This window comes from Monosiga brevicollis, genomic scaffold, assembly GCF_000002865.3.
Source record: "Monosiga brevicollis MX1 MONBRscaffold_25 genomic scaffold, whole genome shotgun sequence".
Taxonomy (NCBI): Eukaryota; class Choanoflagellata; order Craspedida; family Salpingoecidae; genus Monosiga; species Monosiga brevicollis.
In genome coordinates this window covers 583,642-599,331 of record NW_001865062.1, presented here as the reverse complement: position 1 = coordinate 599,331, position 15,690 = coordinate 583,642, and the positions used below count along the sequence as shown (strand labels likewise).

Genomic DNA, 15,690 nt, shown 5'->3' with positions numbered 1-15,690 from the left:
TTCTTTCTGGCAGCTTGGTGACGGACCTCAAGAACGCCAACCCATCGGCCAGCGTATGCCTGACACTTCCGAGCACGCCCATGGAAGAAGATGCAGAGCAGAGCCAGGAAGATGAAAGCAGTGATGGCAATCCCGACAGCAGTGCAGGCCCCCAAACGAGGAGTGAAAGGCAGGACGCCGCACCACTGGCCTCCAACAACGTTTCGTGTACCTCGCTGACAGGTTCAGAGACGATGGCCGTCGATGGCGACCCTACCTCTGCCTCTCAGGCAACTGAAGTCTCGGAAGCCTCATCATCCCAAGATCTGGCGCACAGCCAAGAAGCCACTCAACCTACGGATCAAGAAAGCACTCAGCCGCTTGATGCCTCATCGATACCGTCAGTCACCTCGAGCATCATGCAGCCGAGCACCAACGCCGACCCAAAGCCAGCCTCAGACTTGGAGCGACCCTCGGCCAAAAAGCCCCGTCTCACCCGTGCACGCTCCCGCCAACATCGCTCTATCGAGCCCAACAATGCACCTGAGGCCCTGACGCGCAGCGCTTCGTCTCAAGGCACGGCAGGTACCACACCTGTCACCAGCGTAAGTTGTCCCTGACCATCAGATTTGAAGATTGATCGCAAGCAGATGTGCCCAGACGCTTCTGTGGCAACTGCAGCTGCGCATCTTGTGTTGTTGCTTTCTCTCCTGCCTACTCGTTCTTCTTCCTCCTTTTTTCTCTCTGTTTCGCCCCAAACCCTCCACTACACTGGCCTGCTTCTGGCACCTTTTTCTTATGTTTTGCCACATGCGGCTCTCTGACACAGGAGAGTAAGGAGGCACTGGCAACTGAGCGGCGGACGGAAGAAGCCGCTGAACCTGCTACTTGCCCTGCATGGGCCCAAGCGTGGGCCACTCGCGCCATGACGCATCTTTGCTCAAATTATCCACTCCATGCCGACAGTTCTAAACAGACGACTTCGACTCTCGCGTATAGCACGCAAAAGCGCCTTGGCTCAGGCCATCACCTTCCGCCTAGCTTGCAGCCTTATCGTGTTTATAGTACGTCTTGCCCCCCTTCCCCCCTCCTTATCTCCTGAGCTATTACCCCACCTTTTGGTCAAGCGTGCCCAAGCAACCGGTCCATCTCACCACCACATGACTCTTGCTAAGGCTGGGCATATGTCGCTCGCAGCTGCTTGGAAGCGCTGCTTGGCCCCGACGTGGAAGCGGCCTGGCCCTCCCCCGTGCCACCCAAGCTGCAACAGGATGTCTTGCAGCTTTTTGACTTTCTATTGGCGCACAACAGCTGCACACAAGGCAGTCAAAAGCTACCGGCCGACTTTGACCCTTACCTTGATGCTCTTCAAGTCGTAGATTGGATGCTGCTTCGTGCCTTTGAGCTCCTGGTCGATATGGCTGCTTTGAATACGTTGCCCACGCTTTCCCACACGTCTCTAGGTCAGCTGGGCCGAGCCATCGATGGGCGTGCGGCTTGGTTGGCGGGCGGTGTTTATACAGCCAACACAGCACTGTGGCTCGATCATTATCACTTTGCGCGCGCACTCTTGGCGCTTCGTCGCCTCAAGAAGCACGAATCCAAGCACCCACTGGGACGCAGTGGGTCCCGCGCTGAACAGGCTGCCGCTCTGGCCGATGCCATCACCACTCTGGCCAATCCACAGGCCCCCGAAGTACCACTCGACAATTCAACACCGGCCCCACCATCAGATGCCATCGTTATTGAGGTGACCTTTCCTCACCCACTTGCACACACCGCCCTTTCTCCTGAACAATGCCTCCCTTGGAGGAACGCCTCACCCGCCACTTTACTGCCACCTCCTTTGTCTTAGCTCTCCGAGGTTCTGCATCGAGGACTGTATGAGCTCGATCTCTTGCGCCAATCGCAGGAGCAGAATTCTGCCACTCGCCGTCGACCCTATTGCATTAACGAGTACGCTCTCCCGCCACCTTTCCCCTGACCTTGGCCATACATATCGACCCTCCTTTTCACACCCCTACTTTTTTTTCCTCGTGTGCAGATGTGATATCACAATCGGTTCGACCAAACAGCTGCAGACCACGTTGCACGCGGCGCGACACTTTTTCGTGGGTGTCGCTGCCGAGCGCGCTGGCCACTATGAAGAAGTCTTGGATCGTCTCAGCTTCCTGCCCACGCTGGAGCCCAATGCCTTGCCCGTCCAAGACTTGACCAACTGCGTCCGTTACCTTCGATCCTGGTGCAAGCGCCGCCAGGCGCTCACCGAGGAGCGACAGCTAGCTGCTGAGGCCGTTGCTGCCTTGCCTGCATCTGAGCCAGCAGTGCCCGAGGCGAACCAAGCGAATGACACCCAGCGGTCAGCTGGCGGACTCAATTCAAATGATGCCACGCCTGGTGTAGCCTCACCGCTTGCCAGGGCTGGACAATCCCCCAGCACAGTCGAGCTCATGGACACGACAAGTGGGGACTGCTCATCAGATACCACCGAGAAGCAGCAAGCCCTGGCCGCCATCGAGAAGCGACTTGCAGACTGGGTCGCCGAGTACGGGGACAAGGGATGGCGAGTGTTTCGCCTTTGGCTTCAAACCCTGGCGTTGCGTCCCATCTCTGCATATGCACTGGACTTTCTGCGAGACATCAACGATTTTGCTTCACGTGCGTTGCATGTTGTGTTGAAGCCTCTTGGCGATCTCTTGACCCGTTGCCGTGAGGTTCGCGCCAATTCTTACGCCAGATACTCTCTGCACGCTTGTCTTTTTCGTCTTCATGATAGATCTGCCACACATTCTGGAACATATGCCGTTTCAACCGAGCGACCTGATTCAACTCGCTGGCTTGGCTATCACGCTATTCACAAGCATCTGCAAAGTACGACGCTCGATTCGACCTGAAATCTTTGTTTCGCACACACTCAATGTCGTTGAAAAATTCACCCACGCTTGTCTGATCGGCCCAGGATCAGAAATACCGGGCATCCGGGCGGCAAGAAAAGCCCACAAGGCACAAAATTGCGACTTCCATGGCAAGCCTCACGTTCACCCTCGTGCACCATGTCCATAACCAAGTAAAGCAGCACGGCTCCAGCTGGAACTGTGACGCCTTGGGCACCGTGGCGGTGGAGCCGGACCTGCTGGCGCTTGCTCAATGGCTGCTTCATGCTCTTTTGTACCTTCGCGTGACTATCAAGGAGAATCTGGACTTTCTCCAAGTTGCACAGAACTACGCTTGTGCCCTCTTTGTAACCCAAGCCGCAGGCCCCTCGGTGGGCCTGCCCACTCTGAGCGTGACACCTGCTGCCTTTCTGGCCGATTACTATCGCTCTGTCCGCAAGCTGGACCTGTGTAGTACATCGGCTGAGGCCTGTCATGACCCTGTCGCCGCGCCTTTTGCGCCCCAACTCCTGTATCACACCCATGTGATCCATTTTCCTGACTCCTTCTCCTACGCTGATATCGTGCACCCTATCGTATGTCGGGGCTTGGACGCGGTGGTGAAGGAGCTAATCCCCCGAGACGCATCAGGCTGGCTACTTCTTCGGACCCTCTTCGACACGGCATTTGAGGCGCTGCCACCAAATGATGCCGAGGCCATCATGCGTGAGGCCATCTGCCCGCGCCCAACGGTGGCAGAGCTTCCAAATGCCCTGGTCGTGACCGAGTGCAGACGCGCGCGCGCGAGTGGATGGTCTGGCGAGCTGCTGCGCCTATATTTCTCACAGAAATGTGATCTCATCATGGTCGACGAAGACGAGATTGCTCAGGATGGTCCTTCCTTTGAAGATCTCGCACTCACCGCCATCTACTATGACGCGGGGTCATCGGACAGCTGGTGCCGCTTCGGCAAATTTCACAAGGAGCATGCATCTGAGTGGTGGAACCAAGACAAGCTTGAACTGGACATGGAGCGGCCTCAGATTGCTGATTGGCTGGTAAGGCTCGGGGTGCGCGAACGGCGGCGTACACGTGACCAGAACATGTGGTGCCGTCCACTGTATGCCAGCTACTTTGCCTCAGCGACGGTGTGTCTTGCATAGAATCGCGCCTTGGTCAGCTTCCACATGGCAAGCTTGACCCCAGACTCCAATGACTATGTGTGCTGGGTTGGCCAGGAAATGGGCTACATCTGCTACTTGCTAGGCCGCCTCGAAGAGCAGGTCGGTAATTTTGCCGTTGTCTAGGATTTGAGAGTTTGTTCTGTTTTTGTTTTTGTTTTTGTTTTTTTGTTTTTTGTTTTCGTGTTCCTGGGCAGGGAGCCAAGCTGGCTGACTGTCCACTCTTGTCCAGTTCCTGACTCATCCTCAACAAATGCATGCTGTGCCACGCTCAAACCAAACAAGACCAAGTGGTTTGAGCGTGCTAGTCAACATTATGATCGCCTCGCCGTTGATGCTCACAATGACAGCTTTGACCAGGAGACGGAGCGTGCTGAGCTGCTGTGGTGGGTTTGTTGCGACGCGCATCGAGTAAGTCTGCAAGTCTGTCAACTCACTTTTGACCTTTGTGCAGGGAGGCGTCATACATGCAAGGCATGTGTCGGGCACGTCTCTGCCAGTGGCTTGAAAGTGCGCGCTCATTGGCCACGGCAATGACACACGTTCAAGTGGTGCGTACTATTGGACTATGATGGCACTGAAGGCGAGGCTGAGACTGACCAAGACCTTGTTGTCTGGCTGACCACCTGTAGTCCAAGCCCTCTGCCAATAAGCGCAGTAAGCCCTCACACGTCCAAGCGCGTGCCTTGGAAACGATGGCGGCGTTTGCTGGTAGCGCTATCCGTGCGGTGATGGCAAACTCGGATTGCCTCGAAGAGGTGCGCTGGCGTTAACGTTTCTACTCTCCAGCGCAAGCTGCCCTTTTCTCCACGGAGAGCTTGTCACATGCATGGCCGTGCGATGCTCGTCGGCCAACAGTTGGCATCATCAGCTTGATGTTGACAAACTCCGCTATTGTTGGTGGCTTGCAGATGCGCGGCATTTGTACCCCCTTCTTGCATGCCTGTGAGGTGACTTTGGAACGTACTCCGATGGAAGATGCAGTCTGGACGCAACCCCTGCGAGTCATTCATGAGGTGTGTATCTGATATCCTCTTGAGCGCAGTTCTTCGCACTTCTAACACAAGATGGTGCGACTTCAGAGCAAGTCCTGACGAGAATGAATTTGACTTGACTGTGGCCTTTCCCTTGTGAAATGCAGATGTTATCCCTCTTGCGCGCGCTTTTGGGTCAGGTCAAGAGCTACTATCGTGCAACCTTGCATATCGTGTACCTGGAGGTGCTGAAGAACGTGGTCTCAAAGCAACCAGATGCTATAGCCCAAGAATTCACGGATGAGCTCGCCTCGAAGAATTTGGAGAAAGCGCTTTACGCCTATTTCCCGGTATGCTACCCGCGCCTTGGTGAAAGCCACGTTGCACGTGGATTTCTAACCTTATGATTGATCGCCTTTGCAAACTTTCCTGGTCACACGGGCCCCACACGTCGGCCTGGCAGATGAAAAACAAAAACCAGTTTTGCGACATTTACAAGTGGTGTGATGGCAACACGGATCGCTTGGAAGAAATCATGCAACCACGTACATACCATGAAGTCTGCTCAAAGTTGTTGACCATTTATGTTCAAGCATTGTGTGCCACGCTGCGCGATGCGGTGGCTTGTCTCGACGAGGAAAGGCCAGACGACGGTGTGGCCGAGATTGAGTCTGAATATCTGGACCGCCTGAACCGCGTACTCAATGTGGCTGAGGTGCTCAAAACGTAGGTTTCCTTGAATGACCGTATGCCACACAACTCCACTTGCCTGCGTACGATTGAAAACTCAATGTGTGCTTTATCGCATATTGCAGAGCGAATACAGCACCCAACTTTGAGGCCATGGCCAGCGATGAGGCGAGGCGCGAGCTGAAAGACGCGCTCATGCTGGCTGCTGACCATCTAATTTCAGTGTTTCCTCGTTTGACAAAGACACAACTGCCAAGGACGGCCAATGACGTCAGCAACCATGAAAAGGAACTCGACAAGCATTTGGCTTTGGCGCGGCGATTGCGTGCGCTCGATGCGCTCAATGAGAGCCCGGCCATGGAGGCTGCAGAGACACAACTCCGTGCCCGTGTTCTTGAATGTCGGACGTTGATTCCCGAGCTCCGGAAGGGCGAGGAAAAGGTCACCCTCGGGTGGCGACGAGGGCCGCGGCCGAGCGCCGAGTCCCCAGCGCCGACATCCCCGGCGAACGCATCGCCCAACGAGGTGGCTTCGACCGAGATGGACACGGCATAAGCTTGAAGGATAGAGTTGCGTTGGGGTGTGATTGATGCAATGTGTCCTAGTATGACACCGCGACTTGATTCGCAGCGCGAACAAGCATTTGTGTGGTGTGGGTGTCTTGAACGCTGTGCGTTGTTGAAACATGATGGGCCAAAAGCTTGAGGCATGGCTTTTTGATGTAAATTGTAAAGTTTTCAGCATTGATCAGGCGTCAAAAAGTCCAGCTCTATGCACCCTTGACAAAGCGGGATTCGAGGCCGTTATAAACGCGCTGCTTGCTGCCTTGACCCAAGAGCTCCTTGAGGCCTAGAAACAAGGCCCGATTCGATGCACGCACAGTGTGAGCAAAGTGAGAGGCGCGCATGGCCAGAATTCGTGAGACGGCGGAGTTCGCAAAAGCAGGCTGATGCTACGTACTCTCAACAGCCTCTGACGGGAAATTCAGGGTGGGAAACTCGACATCAAAGGTAATGTACAAATCACCCCGCTAATGAAATGAAAGAGTAGGTCAGCACAGCCACTCGGGTCAACGAGCAAGAGCGAGGCACATTGTCACGAAAGATGCGCAGCAAGCACGAGCTGAGGGCGCCAAATTGATTTCCAAACGGGAGCCGAACCTCGAGGTTGTTGTCAAAGGACTTCATGCCCTCGCCCGCCACCTTGACGATGCTGTTGGGGGCGGTGATTCCCTCGCGCTTGACCTGCACCTTGTGACCTGAGAATGACGCCAGAATGGGTCATAAGTGGCCACGACGGACTGCCCGCCGACATGACGAGAGACTCTTACCGTCCAAATGCTTGACCTCCATCTCAAAACCCGTCAGGGCATCCTCGAGGGTGATGGTGATGTTTGTCAAAAGATCGTTGCCAGCGCGCTGAAACCGGGAGTGTTTCTGTACAACGAGATGCAGGGCGCACCCGGTGAGGGATGGACAAAGGGCGAATGGTGGATGAGCACAATCTGAAGCCCATCAAGACCTACCAGCGTGTTGATGTGGAATATTAAATCGCCCGGCTCGCCTGAAGGGCATTGCATGGCATGGCCAAAGTCATGTTCGCATATCAGCCTCGGCCCAAAAGAATGAAAGAGGATCGAGAAAGGAATGACACAAACGACGATGGATCATGCAATCGCATACCGTCAGCATGGGGTTCACCCTCGGCATGAAACTTGAGCTCCTGGCCCTGAACCATGCCTGGCTCAATCTCAAGATCCAATTCGACGTGCTCATGGGTCAGTCTACCCAAGGTTTAGGTTTGGAGATGGAAAGCGTCCGAGTGAGGAGCACAATCCGGAGAAACATGAGTGGGTCGCTGGTTCAGATATGAGCAGCGCAGCTTGGCACTTGGGGAGCAAATGGAAGTAAAAGCAATTATGTAGCCTGGCAATTGGGTAGGAAGGGGAGACATACTTGACGTTGGGGCAATCGTCGCAAACTTTGACGTTGGCCATGGAAAACTGACCGGGGCCGACTTGCTGAGTCCGCATTTCCGTGCGACAATTGCACTTGCGTGTGCCAGGTGCTTCGCGAAAGACACCCTTGGTGTGCAGCACCTGGCAAGCATTCAAGGACCCCCCATGGTCATCGAAAGCAAATCAAGAGGGTTAGCGCCGTGAAATGGAACAAACATGTGAGCTGGGACTGGAAGACAGCGAGGGGTATAAATAATGAAAAAAAAAAAAAAATTATTAAAAAAAATCAAAAGAGGTGCTGCCTCGACATACCTCGATAAAGGCGCCCTTGTACAGATCGCTGAGGGTGACATCAAGGTCGATGTGAACGTCGGAGCCACGCGGCACTTGCTTTTCGCCGCGGCCATTCCCGCCGAAGTGCATGTTGAAAAAGCTGCCACCAAACATGCTAAGAACGGTGATGGTGGTCAAGAAAGCATGCATGAGCAAGAAAAAAGCAGACAGAGCATGACGACGAAAGCATGGGTCATGCACGCTGGGATGGTAGGATCACAACAGAACACGATCAGGAGGACGCTTTGGTACGCGGGTGTACCTGGAGAAGATGTCGGAGGCATCGTGGCCCTGACCACCGTCCTTGAGGCCCTCTTCGCCGTGGCGATCATAGATTTTACGCTTATCGTCATCCGAAAGCACCTCGTAGGCGGCACCAATGTCCTGTGTGCCAGTTGGGCGTGAGAAAAAAAATGGTGGGAGGCTCGCAAGAGGGAGAGGCCGTCTCGGGGCTCACCTGGAAAATTTTGGCAGCCTCGTCGTTGCCCTGGTTCTTGTCGGGGTGGTGCTCCATGGCCAGCTTGCGGTAGGCTTTTTTAATTTCCTTTTTGGTGGCGGTGCGCGCGACGCCGAGAATTTTATAAAAGTCGCGCCTGCGTTGCGAGGCACAAGGGGAGGAGCAAGATGTGTTGCTGTGAATCCAGCGCGAAAGCGGCTGTCTTCGGACGCGAGAGCTGAGGAATGGCACCAGAAGAGAGGGATAAGCACTGGAGAACATACCCAGCGGCCACCAGCACGATGAGCTGCAGCAGCAGCGCTGCCACCACAAGGAACTTCATGCTTGGTGGGTTGTCTAAACACACATGGCGATGAAGACGATGAGTGCAGACCGTCAGCTGAAGATGAGCAAGAAAAAAAAACGGCAATGTGCTTCGAAGAATGGTCCAGGCACAGCTCAGGAGAAAAGCATCATCAGCCTGGTGCATGCAATCGGTCCCACTCGCGCATGTGCCCGCGAAGAATGCCGCAACTGGCGAACATGCCCGTCACGTGCACGTCTATGCCAACGCCCTGCCGCCCTCGACGTACGCCCCTCGTTCGATCGGCCGTTCCATGCCCCCTTCGTCTCAAAAGCACCATTTCAATGCATCTCCATCACACCCCAGCACGAGCCAGTGCCACCATGACCCGTTCATGGCCACCTGCATTTACAAATTCACGGGGTGGCGCTGCCATTGAGGGGCCGGACCCGTTGCGCTCACTGACCAGAAGAAGCAGAAGAAGAAGAAGAAAAAGAAAGAAAAACGAAGAAGCAAATCGATCAGAGAGGCGACGTCGTCGGTTCGCTGGCGTGAGAGAGGGGTCGGAGGAATGAGCACCTATTTAGAGGAATGGGTGATCACCAATGTCATACCAAGCTAAAATTCAAGGTCATTCAGAGATGTAAGGCAGCGTACTCACCAGATCTAGAGAAATGTCAACTGCTCCCTACCACGACCAGAGAATGGATCAAGCGCGCATCAACGTGCATTTGTCGCAGCGACACGTCAGCGGCCGTTGGGGAAGCGTGTGGGGAACACTTGGGAACGGCCGACTTGCCTTGAATGTCAGACAAAATGGTTGAGGAGCAAAAAGTATACGCACGACCAGAATTGAACTGATGACCTTCGCTGTGTTAAAGCGACGTGATAACCACTACACCACGCGCGCCGTTGTAAACGAACGGTGATAATACTGTATAAGAAGAGCTTTGAGGTAAGACCAGGCCAATTTGGGCGACGGCTGTCCGCACTTTTACACTGTCTCACTCTCTCTCTGTCTCTCTTTCGCGCACTTTTTTGGTCTTGTTGCAAGAGGGTTGCACGATTCATCGTTCGGCGCGGGGGGTGCAAATACTGGGAAAGAAGGAGGAGGGGTGGGGGAGGAGGGGGGTTGGAGAGAGAGGAGAACAGGGGAGGGGACGCTAGGCGATTGATTGCTTGACTGTGCAAGCGTTGGTTGGTGGGTTGGTAGTTTTTATCTGGTCCTGCGGGCTTCATGGTCATGGTTATATCACGTTCGTTGGTTGCTGCGGCCACCGTTCGCGGGGGCGGTCGCGCCCTGCTGCGGATCGGGTCGGCTTTGCGGTCGACTGGCCTTGTGCAGCCGTCTGGACCGATTTTAACGCGTGGTGGTCGACGCTGCCTCACCTCTTCAATCCCGCGCCGTGGCCCCTCGCCTGGGACACCGACGCCTGGGGAGGGCTCTCCCGGCGAGATTAGTAATCGCAGCATTCTTCGCGAGATGCTTCTCTTCTCCCCCTTGTCCACGCTGGCGGGGATTACAATTGGTGGCTTGGGAGCCACCTTGGCTGCCATTCTTTACTTCTTGCACATGGGCGACGTTGTCAATGCCAAGGAAGTCTTGTCCGATCTCCGCCAGTACCGCCTGGTGCTTCAGCACATGAGCGAGACGGGTCTCGTCGATCCCACCGAGGCCGAGCGACTCAGCCAGGCTGCCACCATGACGGCTGAACAAGCCACCCGAGTCACTGAGGCAAGCCCGTCGACAGGAAGTGGTGGCGTCCCCACCTGGCTGTCCGTCCCCGTGAGCATGCTGGCCCCCGCCATCTGTTGGACGCTTGGCTTTCTAGTGACGTCCTCCATCGCCTTCACTCGGGCGCGGGTTCGCCTGCGCATGCGGTAGGCCTCGTTCGGCATGTTTTCAAGACAATGAAGGAAAAGCTCTTCAGCTCATGTCATGGGGTGCAATGTGCTTTGCAGTGAACACATGCGCCAGGTCAACTTTTCCCTGACCAGCTTTGATCGACAGAGCCGCCTGCTCAAGATTCGCACCTTGCAAGAGTCCACCATGGACGTCGTTCTCCCCGACAATCAGGCCGCCGTCGATTTGGTTCTGGACTGTGCGCGGCGCACCAGCTCGGCCCAGCCTTTTGTGGCGTTGCCCAAGCGACAACACTTTTTGATCATGAACAGCTTGCTCAACATTGTCGCCCCAAAGTACTCCCACGGCTATGTCCGCGAAGACATGTACGCGCCTCACAGCCTATTCCCACATGCGCGTTTAAAGTGTCAAAGACCGTTTGTATGAATTTTTTTGTTCGCACGGCAGCCTCACTTGAAGCTGAATCAAATCTTTTCTTCGCACAGGGGCTTGCCCACGCACTCGGCGCTCTATTGGATTGGGCTGAGCTTTCGCTATGAAACACCAAAGGCAAGATGGTTTGATGGGACAACTCGTTTGCCATGAGGGAAGGGCAAATGTGTGCGACCGTATTATACTTCCACTTACCTGCTTGTGAAACGACCCGCAGGCCCGCAAGTTGCGCGTCATTGTAGCCAGCGATGAGCTCTTGCGCCGTGTGCAACTGGGAGAAGAAATGCCACACCTCGAGGATGCTTCTCATGACATTCGCTGGCAGACCTTGACGGTCATGGCCGACATTTTGAAACAACGTAAGCAATGCAACGAACCCTTGATCCTCTTTCCGTTCTCTCTCTCTCTCTCTCCCTTTCTCTCCCTCTCTCTCTTGTGCGCGCGCCCGGCTACATCCAGGCAGTGCCCACGGCTCATTCATTTGAGACTGCTTTTTGCCTCGCATGGTCCGGATGGGGATGTGTAGAGGAGGCCGGCGAAGAACTCTGTGGACCTGGAAAGAACTGCATCATCAAACTTCATCCCATTACACTTTCCATCCCTGCTTACGCCGGTGATGTCCGCCCAGCTCCGCTGGCATGAAGAATTGAGACGACATTCTGGTCATTCGGGTGGAAGACGCGCGCATCGATTGGTCGTCACGGACGACTCAGTGCCTGCCTCTCACTGCATGAGAGCATCACGCTTGGGTTTTTTTAAGAAAGCAGCCTTGCATCACTGGCCTTGGCTTGGGCAGCGCGTCGGGCCGTAGCGAGCTCTTGCGCCCAGCCCTGCACAATTGTGGTCTTGAACTTGTCTACTCGGTCGAGAGCCAGAGTCAGACAGAGTGAGGAAGAGCGGCGGAGGAGTATGGACAACGAGTTGCACCAAGCGGGATGGCAAACAGAGAGTGTGTGCGAGCTGGACCTAGGTACCTAGTGTCGAGGCAAAGAATGTCTCGAGTTCACCCACGCTGAGCCGACCCTCCGTGGTTTCATAATCGAGTGCTTGCACGAGCATGTCATAACGGTCGAGGTCTTTCACAAGAAGCGCCTCTGCGAGCAGGTTGGATAAATGACAAGGCTAAGGAGAACATGGTGCAACGGCGAAGGGGACGACGCACCAGGACTTTGGCCTTGCTCGTAAAGGTTCCATAGCTCGTTCAAGTGTTGGCCTCGGTCCTGAAAGGCGGGGGGCAATGCTGCCAGGATTGCAGCCATGCTCGTCTAGTAGTGAGTGCACGCATTTAGCGGCCATGATGTAAGCTCGACTGAACGCCCAGTGGTTGAGCAGGCGCAGCATCGCCTATTAGACCTGTTCGCGCTGATGTTTGTCCGTTTTCGGCACGTTGTCATGTGGGGTCACGTCGCCAACAAGGGCTTCTGCGAGGTCATGAATCAGAGCCATCTCCATGCAGCTGGTGTCGGGTTGGAACAGCATGGCCGGTATTGGAAAAACAGACAGGGGTAAGTCAGCGCCCGTCGCGCGCACGTCGCGCGTACCAACGGCACCAACATACCGAGTGCGGTCGACAAGCCCAAGCCCCGGCACAGAGGCCGGAAGAAGCATGGTCAGCAGGGCCATTCGATGCATGTGGTCTCCCACCGACTCGACGCGCTCGATGGGGTAGAGCTGCCATCCGCGACGCAGCTGCCGTTTGCAACCTCCCACCGCCTACGTGTGGTCGCTCGCCATCAGCAAGCCTGCCGGCATCCATCCCACGAGCAACCTCCAGCCTCAACACAGCAACACCGAGGCAAACTAACAAGCGCAAACCGGAGTATCGACGCCGCCTCTGCTCCCCCAACCGCTGCATCACTCGCCGCCACGGGATCCAGCGCCGGGTGCTCGGCCCGATGCCAACTCGTCGGAAGCGCATCCATGTCGCAACCAGCACGGTTTGTCTGACAATGGGCTGACAACAATGGCCAACATAAACTCGATAAACTGATACGTTTTATGACTCTAGCTGTGTTATTATATCTACATAACGTCTATAACTTGATACATCAGCTACTTTCTGCGTTGAAAACAGATGTTGTTGCACATAAAGAAGGCTACGTTTGTTGCCTTTTTATCTCTCTCTCTCTCTCTCAAAAACTCTCTCTCCAACCAATTCACATCTCTCAAACCAATTCACATCTCTCAAACCCTCTCTCTATATCTCTCTGTCTCTCAAACCAAATCTCTCTCTCCTCTCCATCTCTCTGCCTCTCTATCAAACCAAATCTCTCTCTCTCTATCTCTGTCATTCAACCAAAAACCCCAGTGTGACGGCGACGGTGACGGTGACAAGTGACCATGGCATCCTTCCGCAACAAGCTGAGCCAGCAGCTCTTCTTGACGCTTGATGCTTTCAGCACGGGCACACAGGTGAGTGAGGTGCACTGATTGAAGCTTGCTTGCACGGGTTTCCTCTGGCTCCTCATGCCATCTGGACCATCCGAGCAGAAGTCTGATTTCCAGAAGACGGGCAAGATCAGCGCTGATGATGTGAGTACTGTGTGACACCCCCGGTTTGTATCCGCCCCGCGTGCGGGCGTTTGCTCGTGCTCACTGGCTTGCAATTTTGGTTTGGATTGCGGTCTCGAGCAGTTTGTCAAAGCTGGCGACTTTCTTGTGAGCAACTTTCCCTCTTGGTCCTGGTGCGTTTGAGAGTCGAAGCAACGCCCATGACCAGCCGTCCCAGCGACGCTTCGCTCCCCCACTCTTCCGTCTCTTTCCCACGCCTCCTTCTCTCTTCCGCTCTCCTCGTCGTTGCGTTTGTCTTTGTTCGCACTCACGCCGGCCTTCTCACTTTCTATAGGGGCTCGGGCTTGCCTGAGAAACAACGCAAGCATTTGCCCGCTGACAAGCAGTACCTTCAGACCCGCAACGGTCGGTGCCGCCCCTCGACTGACTCCATTGCATACCATGACAGGCATGGGTTATGGGTGCGTGACCTGGCGTGCTTGCCCGTTTTTCCTTTGTCGTAGTTCCTTGCTTCCCTCAAGAAGACCGCGAGGTTGAAGAGATGATCGTCGAGGGCAGTGATGACGAAGCTTGGGTAGCCACCTCCATTCAAGGTCAGCGAACATGGCGCGTTGCCAAGCCCGCTTCGCAGCCATGTCAGGCGCTGGGTTGACCTTGCTTTGCGCTGCCCGGCCCGGGTGCACAAAATTGCATCTTTTCAGGCATGACGGACACGGTGGATGAGCTGCCCGAAGAAAAGACTCAAACTACGCAAGCGCCAGTCGATCCCGATGACCTTGATGATGACGATGACATTCCCACCCTTGAGGGTGCGTCTCACGTGGCACTGACCGTCTCGCCTTCACACTCTTCACGCGGTGGGCAGCCCGAGTGGCTGGCCGGATGGCCGCTCACCATCGACCTCCTCCTTTTCTGTGCGATACCTGGGATAGATGAGGATTACTCTGGTGCTGCCGTGGTCGACGATGACGACAGTGGCGTAGGTGGCTTTGACCCTTTGGACCATCCGCCCAGTCTTGCAGACTGTCGACCTCGTCCTCACGGCTCCTTCCGTGTTGGTGCCCTGTGTCCAGGCGGCTGAGGAGACAGTGCGTCAGCTCCGCACGTACGACATCACCATTCACTACGATGGACATTACTCGGTCTGTCCCCCGGCTCTGCTTCTTTGTGTTCTGGCCGCGCTTTGCACCTTGGTGCTCAGCCTGTTCTGCTGCCGTTGATGACCCATCCTGGCGTGCTCTGAACTTAGACGCCGCGCGTTTGGTTGCGCGGCTATGCGGCTTCCGGGGAGCCTCTCCAGGTGCGTGTTGGTTCTAAACCTCGCGTGGTTGACTCACTCGGAGACGCTGCAACTCTGGTTCCTCACATGACTATTAACGTCCGCCCGATGCCTTTTTTTTGTGTGTGTGTGTGTGTGTGTGTTGTTGACAACAGGGCGACGAGTGGGAGTCAGACTTTAGCGTGGATCACGCAAACAAAACAGTGACTCTGGAGCAGCACCCGCATCTTCCCGATCACTGGGTGTCTATTCACCCCTGCAAGTGCGTATCATGGGTGCCCTCCAACCCGCGTCACTTGCACTGCGTTCGCAGACCGTGGTCTGACCAACTCCTTGTACGTCTTCTTGCGATGTGCCCCAGGCATGCCGAGGCCATGAAGAATATGATGGACACTGTTTCGGATGGTGCTGCCCTTGACGTCAAGTAGTATGTCTTGACCTGCCTCAAACACCCCCACCCAACCCTTTGTTGACCTCGCGTGGATCGGCTCACCACGACGACTTCTGCCCTGCTTGTCCTCGTTTGCTAGCTACATGGTCATCTTCCTCAAGTTCCTGCAGGTGATCATTCCCAGCATCAGCTATGACTTCACCTCCAGCTTTCAGGTCGTGCGCCAGATGAATCCAGAGGAGATGCAGGCCGCTGCCGCCACTGGTGCTCCCGCCGCCGCTGCCAATTGAGCTCGGCTACGTTGGCTGCTTTATTGTTGTTTTTGTTTCCGAGACGTGCTAATTTCTGCGCGCATGTGCTTCCCTGTTTTTTGTTGATTGACAATTGACGTGTGCTTGTGCTTTGGCTCCGTCCAATCCCACCGTCTACCGACCCATGGTTGTGGTGGAGTATGCTCGTTCCGATGATTGGTCGTCAGAGCCGTCG

The 15,690-nt window shown here is 55.2% G+C and overlaps 5 protein-coding genes across 5 annotated transcripts in view; 3 read left to right on the top strand and 2 right to left on the bottom strand.

Moving 5' to 3' along the window:
* Window positions 1–6,252, top strand: part of MONBRDRAFT_11024 (uncharacterized protein) — a gene marked incomplete at both ends in the record, with an annotated part of 7,477 nt that extends 1,225 nt beyond the window's left edge. Inside the window, 10 exons of the mRNA XM_001748802.1 lie at window positions 14–564; window positions 1,443–1,729; window positions 1,835–1,935; window positions 2,024–2,693; window positions 2,939–3,910; window positions 4,016–4,135; window positions 4,945–5,049; window positions 5,175–5,357; window positions 5,471–5,733; window positions 5,823–6,252. Coding sequence (XP_001748854.1) covers window positions 14–564; window positions 1,443–1,729; window positions 1,835–1,935; window positions 2,024–2,693; window positions 2,939–3,910; window positions 4,016–4,135; window positions 4,945–5,049; window positions 5,175–5,357; window positions 5,471–5,733; window positions 5,823–6,252 — 3,682 coding nt within the window. The remainder of the gene's footprint in view (window positions 1–13; window positions 565–1,442; window positions 1,730–1,834; window positions 1,936–2,023; window positions 2,694–2,938; window positions 3,911–4,015; window positions 4,136–4,944; window positions 5,050–5,174; window positions 5,358–5,470; window positions 5,734–5,822) is intronic.
* A 155-nt stretch (window positions 6,253–6,407) lies between these two features.
* Window positions 6,408–8,779, bottom strand: MONBRDRAFT_33863 (uncharacterized protein). The gene is made up of 11 exons (XM_001748731.1): window positions 8,708–8,779; window positions 8,445–8,580; window positions 8,250–8,371; window positions 7,967–8,102; window positions 7,653–7,795; window positions 7,380–7,480; window positions 7,223–7,260; window positions 7,028–7,133; window positions 6,858–6,955; window positions 6,658–6,727; window positions 6,408–6,546 (listed from the first exon to the last, which is right to left on the bottom strand). The coding sequence occupies exons 1-11, from the start codon at window positions 8,764–8,766 to the stop codon at window positions 6,467–6,469; spliced, it is 1,089 nt and encodes a 362-aa protein (XP_001748783.1). The 5' UTR covers window positions 8,767–8,779; the 3' UTR covers window positions 6,408–6,466.
* A 1,087-nt stretch (window positions 8,780–9,866) lies between these two features.
* On the top strand, window positions 9,867–11,688 carry MONBRDRAFT_33862 (uncharacterized protein). The gene is made up of 5 exons (XM_001748801.1): window positions 9,867–10,608; window positions 10,690–10,956; window positions 11,077–11,140; window positions 11,241–11,382; window positions 11,550–11,688. Exons 1-5 carry the CDS (start codon window positions 9,965–9,967, stop codon window positions 11,663–11,665), a joined length of 1,233 nt encoding a protein of 410 aa, XP_001748853.1. The 5' UTR covers window positions 9,867–9,964; the 3' UTR covers window positions 11,666–11,688.
* A 301-nt stretch (window positions 11,689–11,989) lies between these two features.
* MONBRDRAFT_28373 (uncharacterized protein) lies at window positions 11,990–12,655 on the bottom strand (the record flags this gene model as incomplete). Its single annotated transcript, XM_001748730.1, has 4 exons — window positions 11,990–12,117; window positions 12,186–12,288; window positions 12,377–12,479; window positions 12,582–12,655. 4 exons carry the CDS (start codon window positions 12,653–12,655, stop codon window positions 11,990–11,992), a joined length of 408 nt encoding a protein of 135 aa, XP_001748782.1.
* A 442-nt stretch (window positions 12,656–13,097) lies between these two features.
* On the top strand, window positions 13,098–15,494 carry MONBRDRAFT_28372 (uncharacterized protein; the record flags this gene model as incomplete). Its single annotated transcript, XM_001748800.1, has 11 exons — window positions 13,098–13,350; window positions 13,423–13,435; window positions 13,869–13,939; window positions 14,038–14,127; window positions 14,236–14,343; window positions 14,467–14,513; window positions 14,608–14,676; window positions 14,784–14,834; window positions 14,969–15,075; window positions 15,175–15,240; window positions 15,344–15,494. 11 exons carry the CDS (start codon window positions 13,098–13,100, stop codon window positions 15,492–15,494), a joined length of 1,026 nt encoding a protein of 341 aa, XP_001748852.1.
* Between the last annotated feature and the right edge of the window lie 196 nt (window positions 15,495–15,690).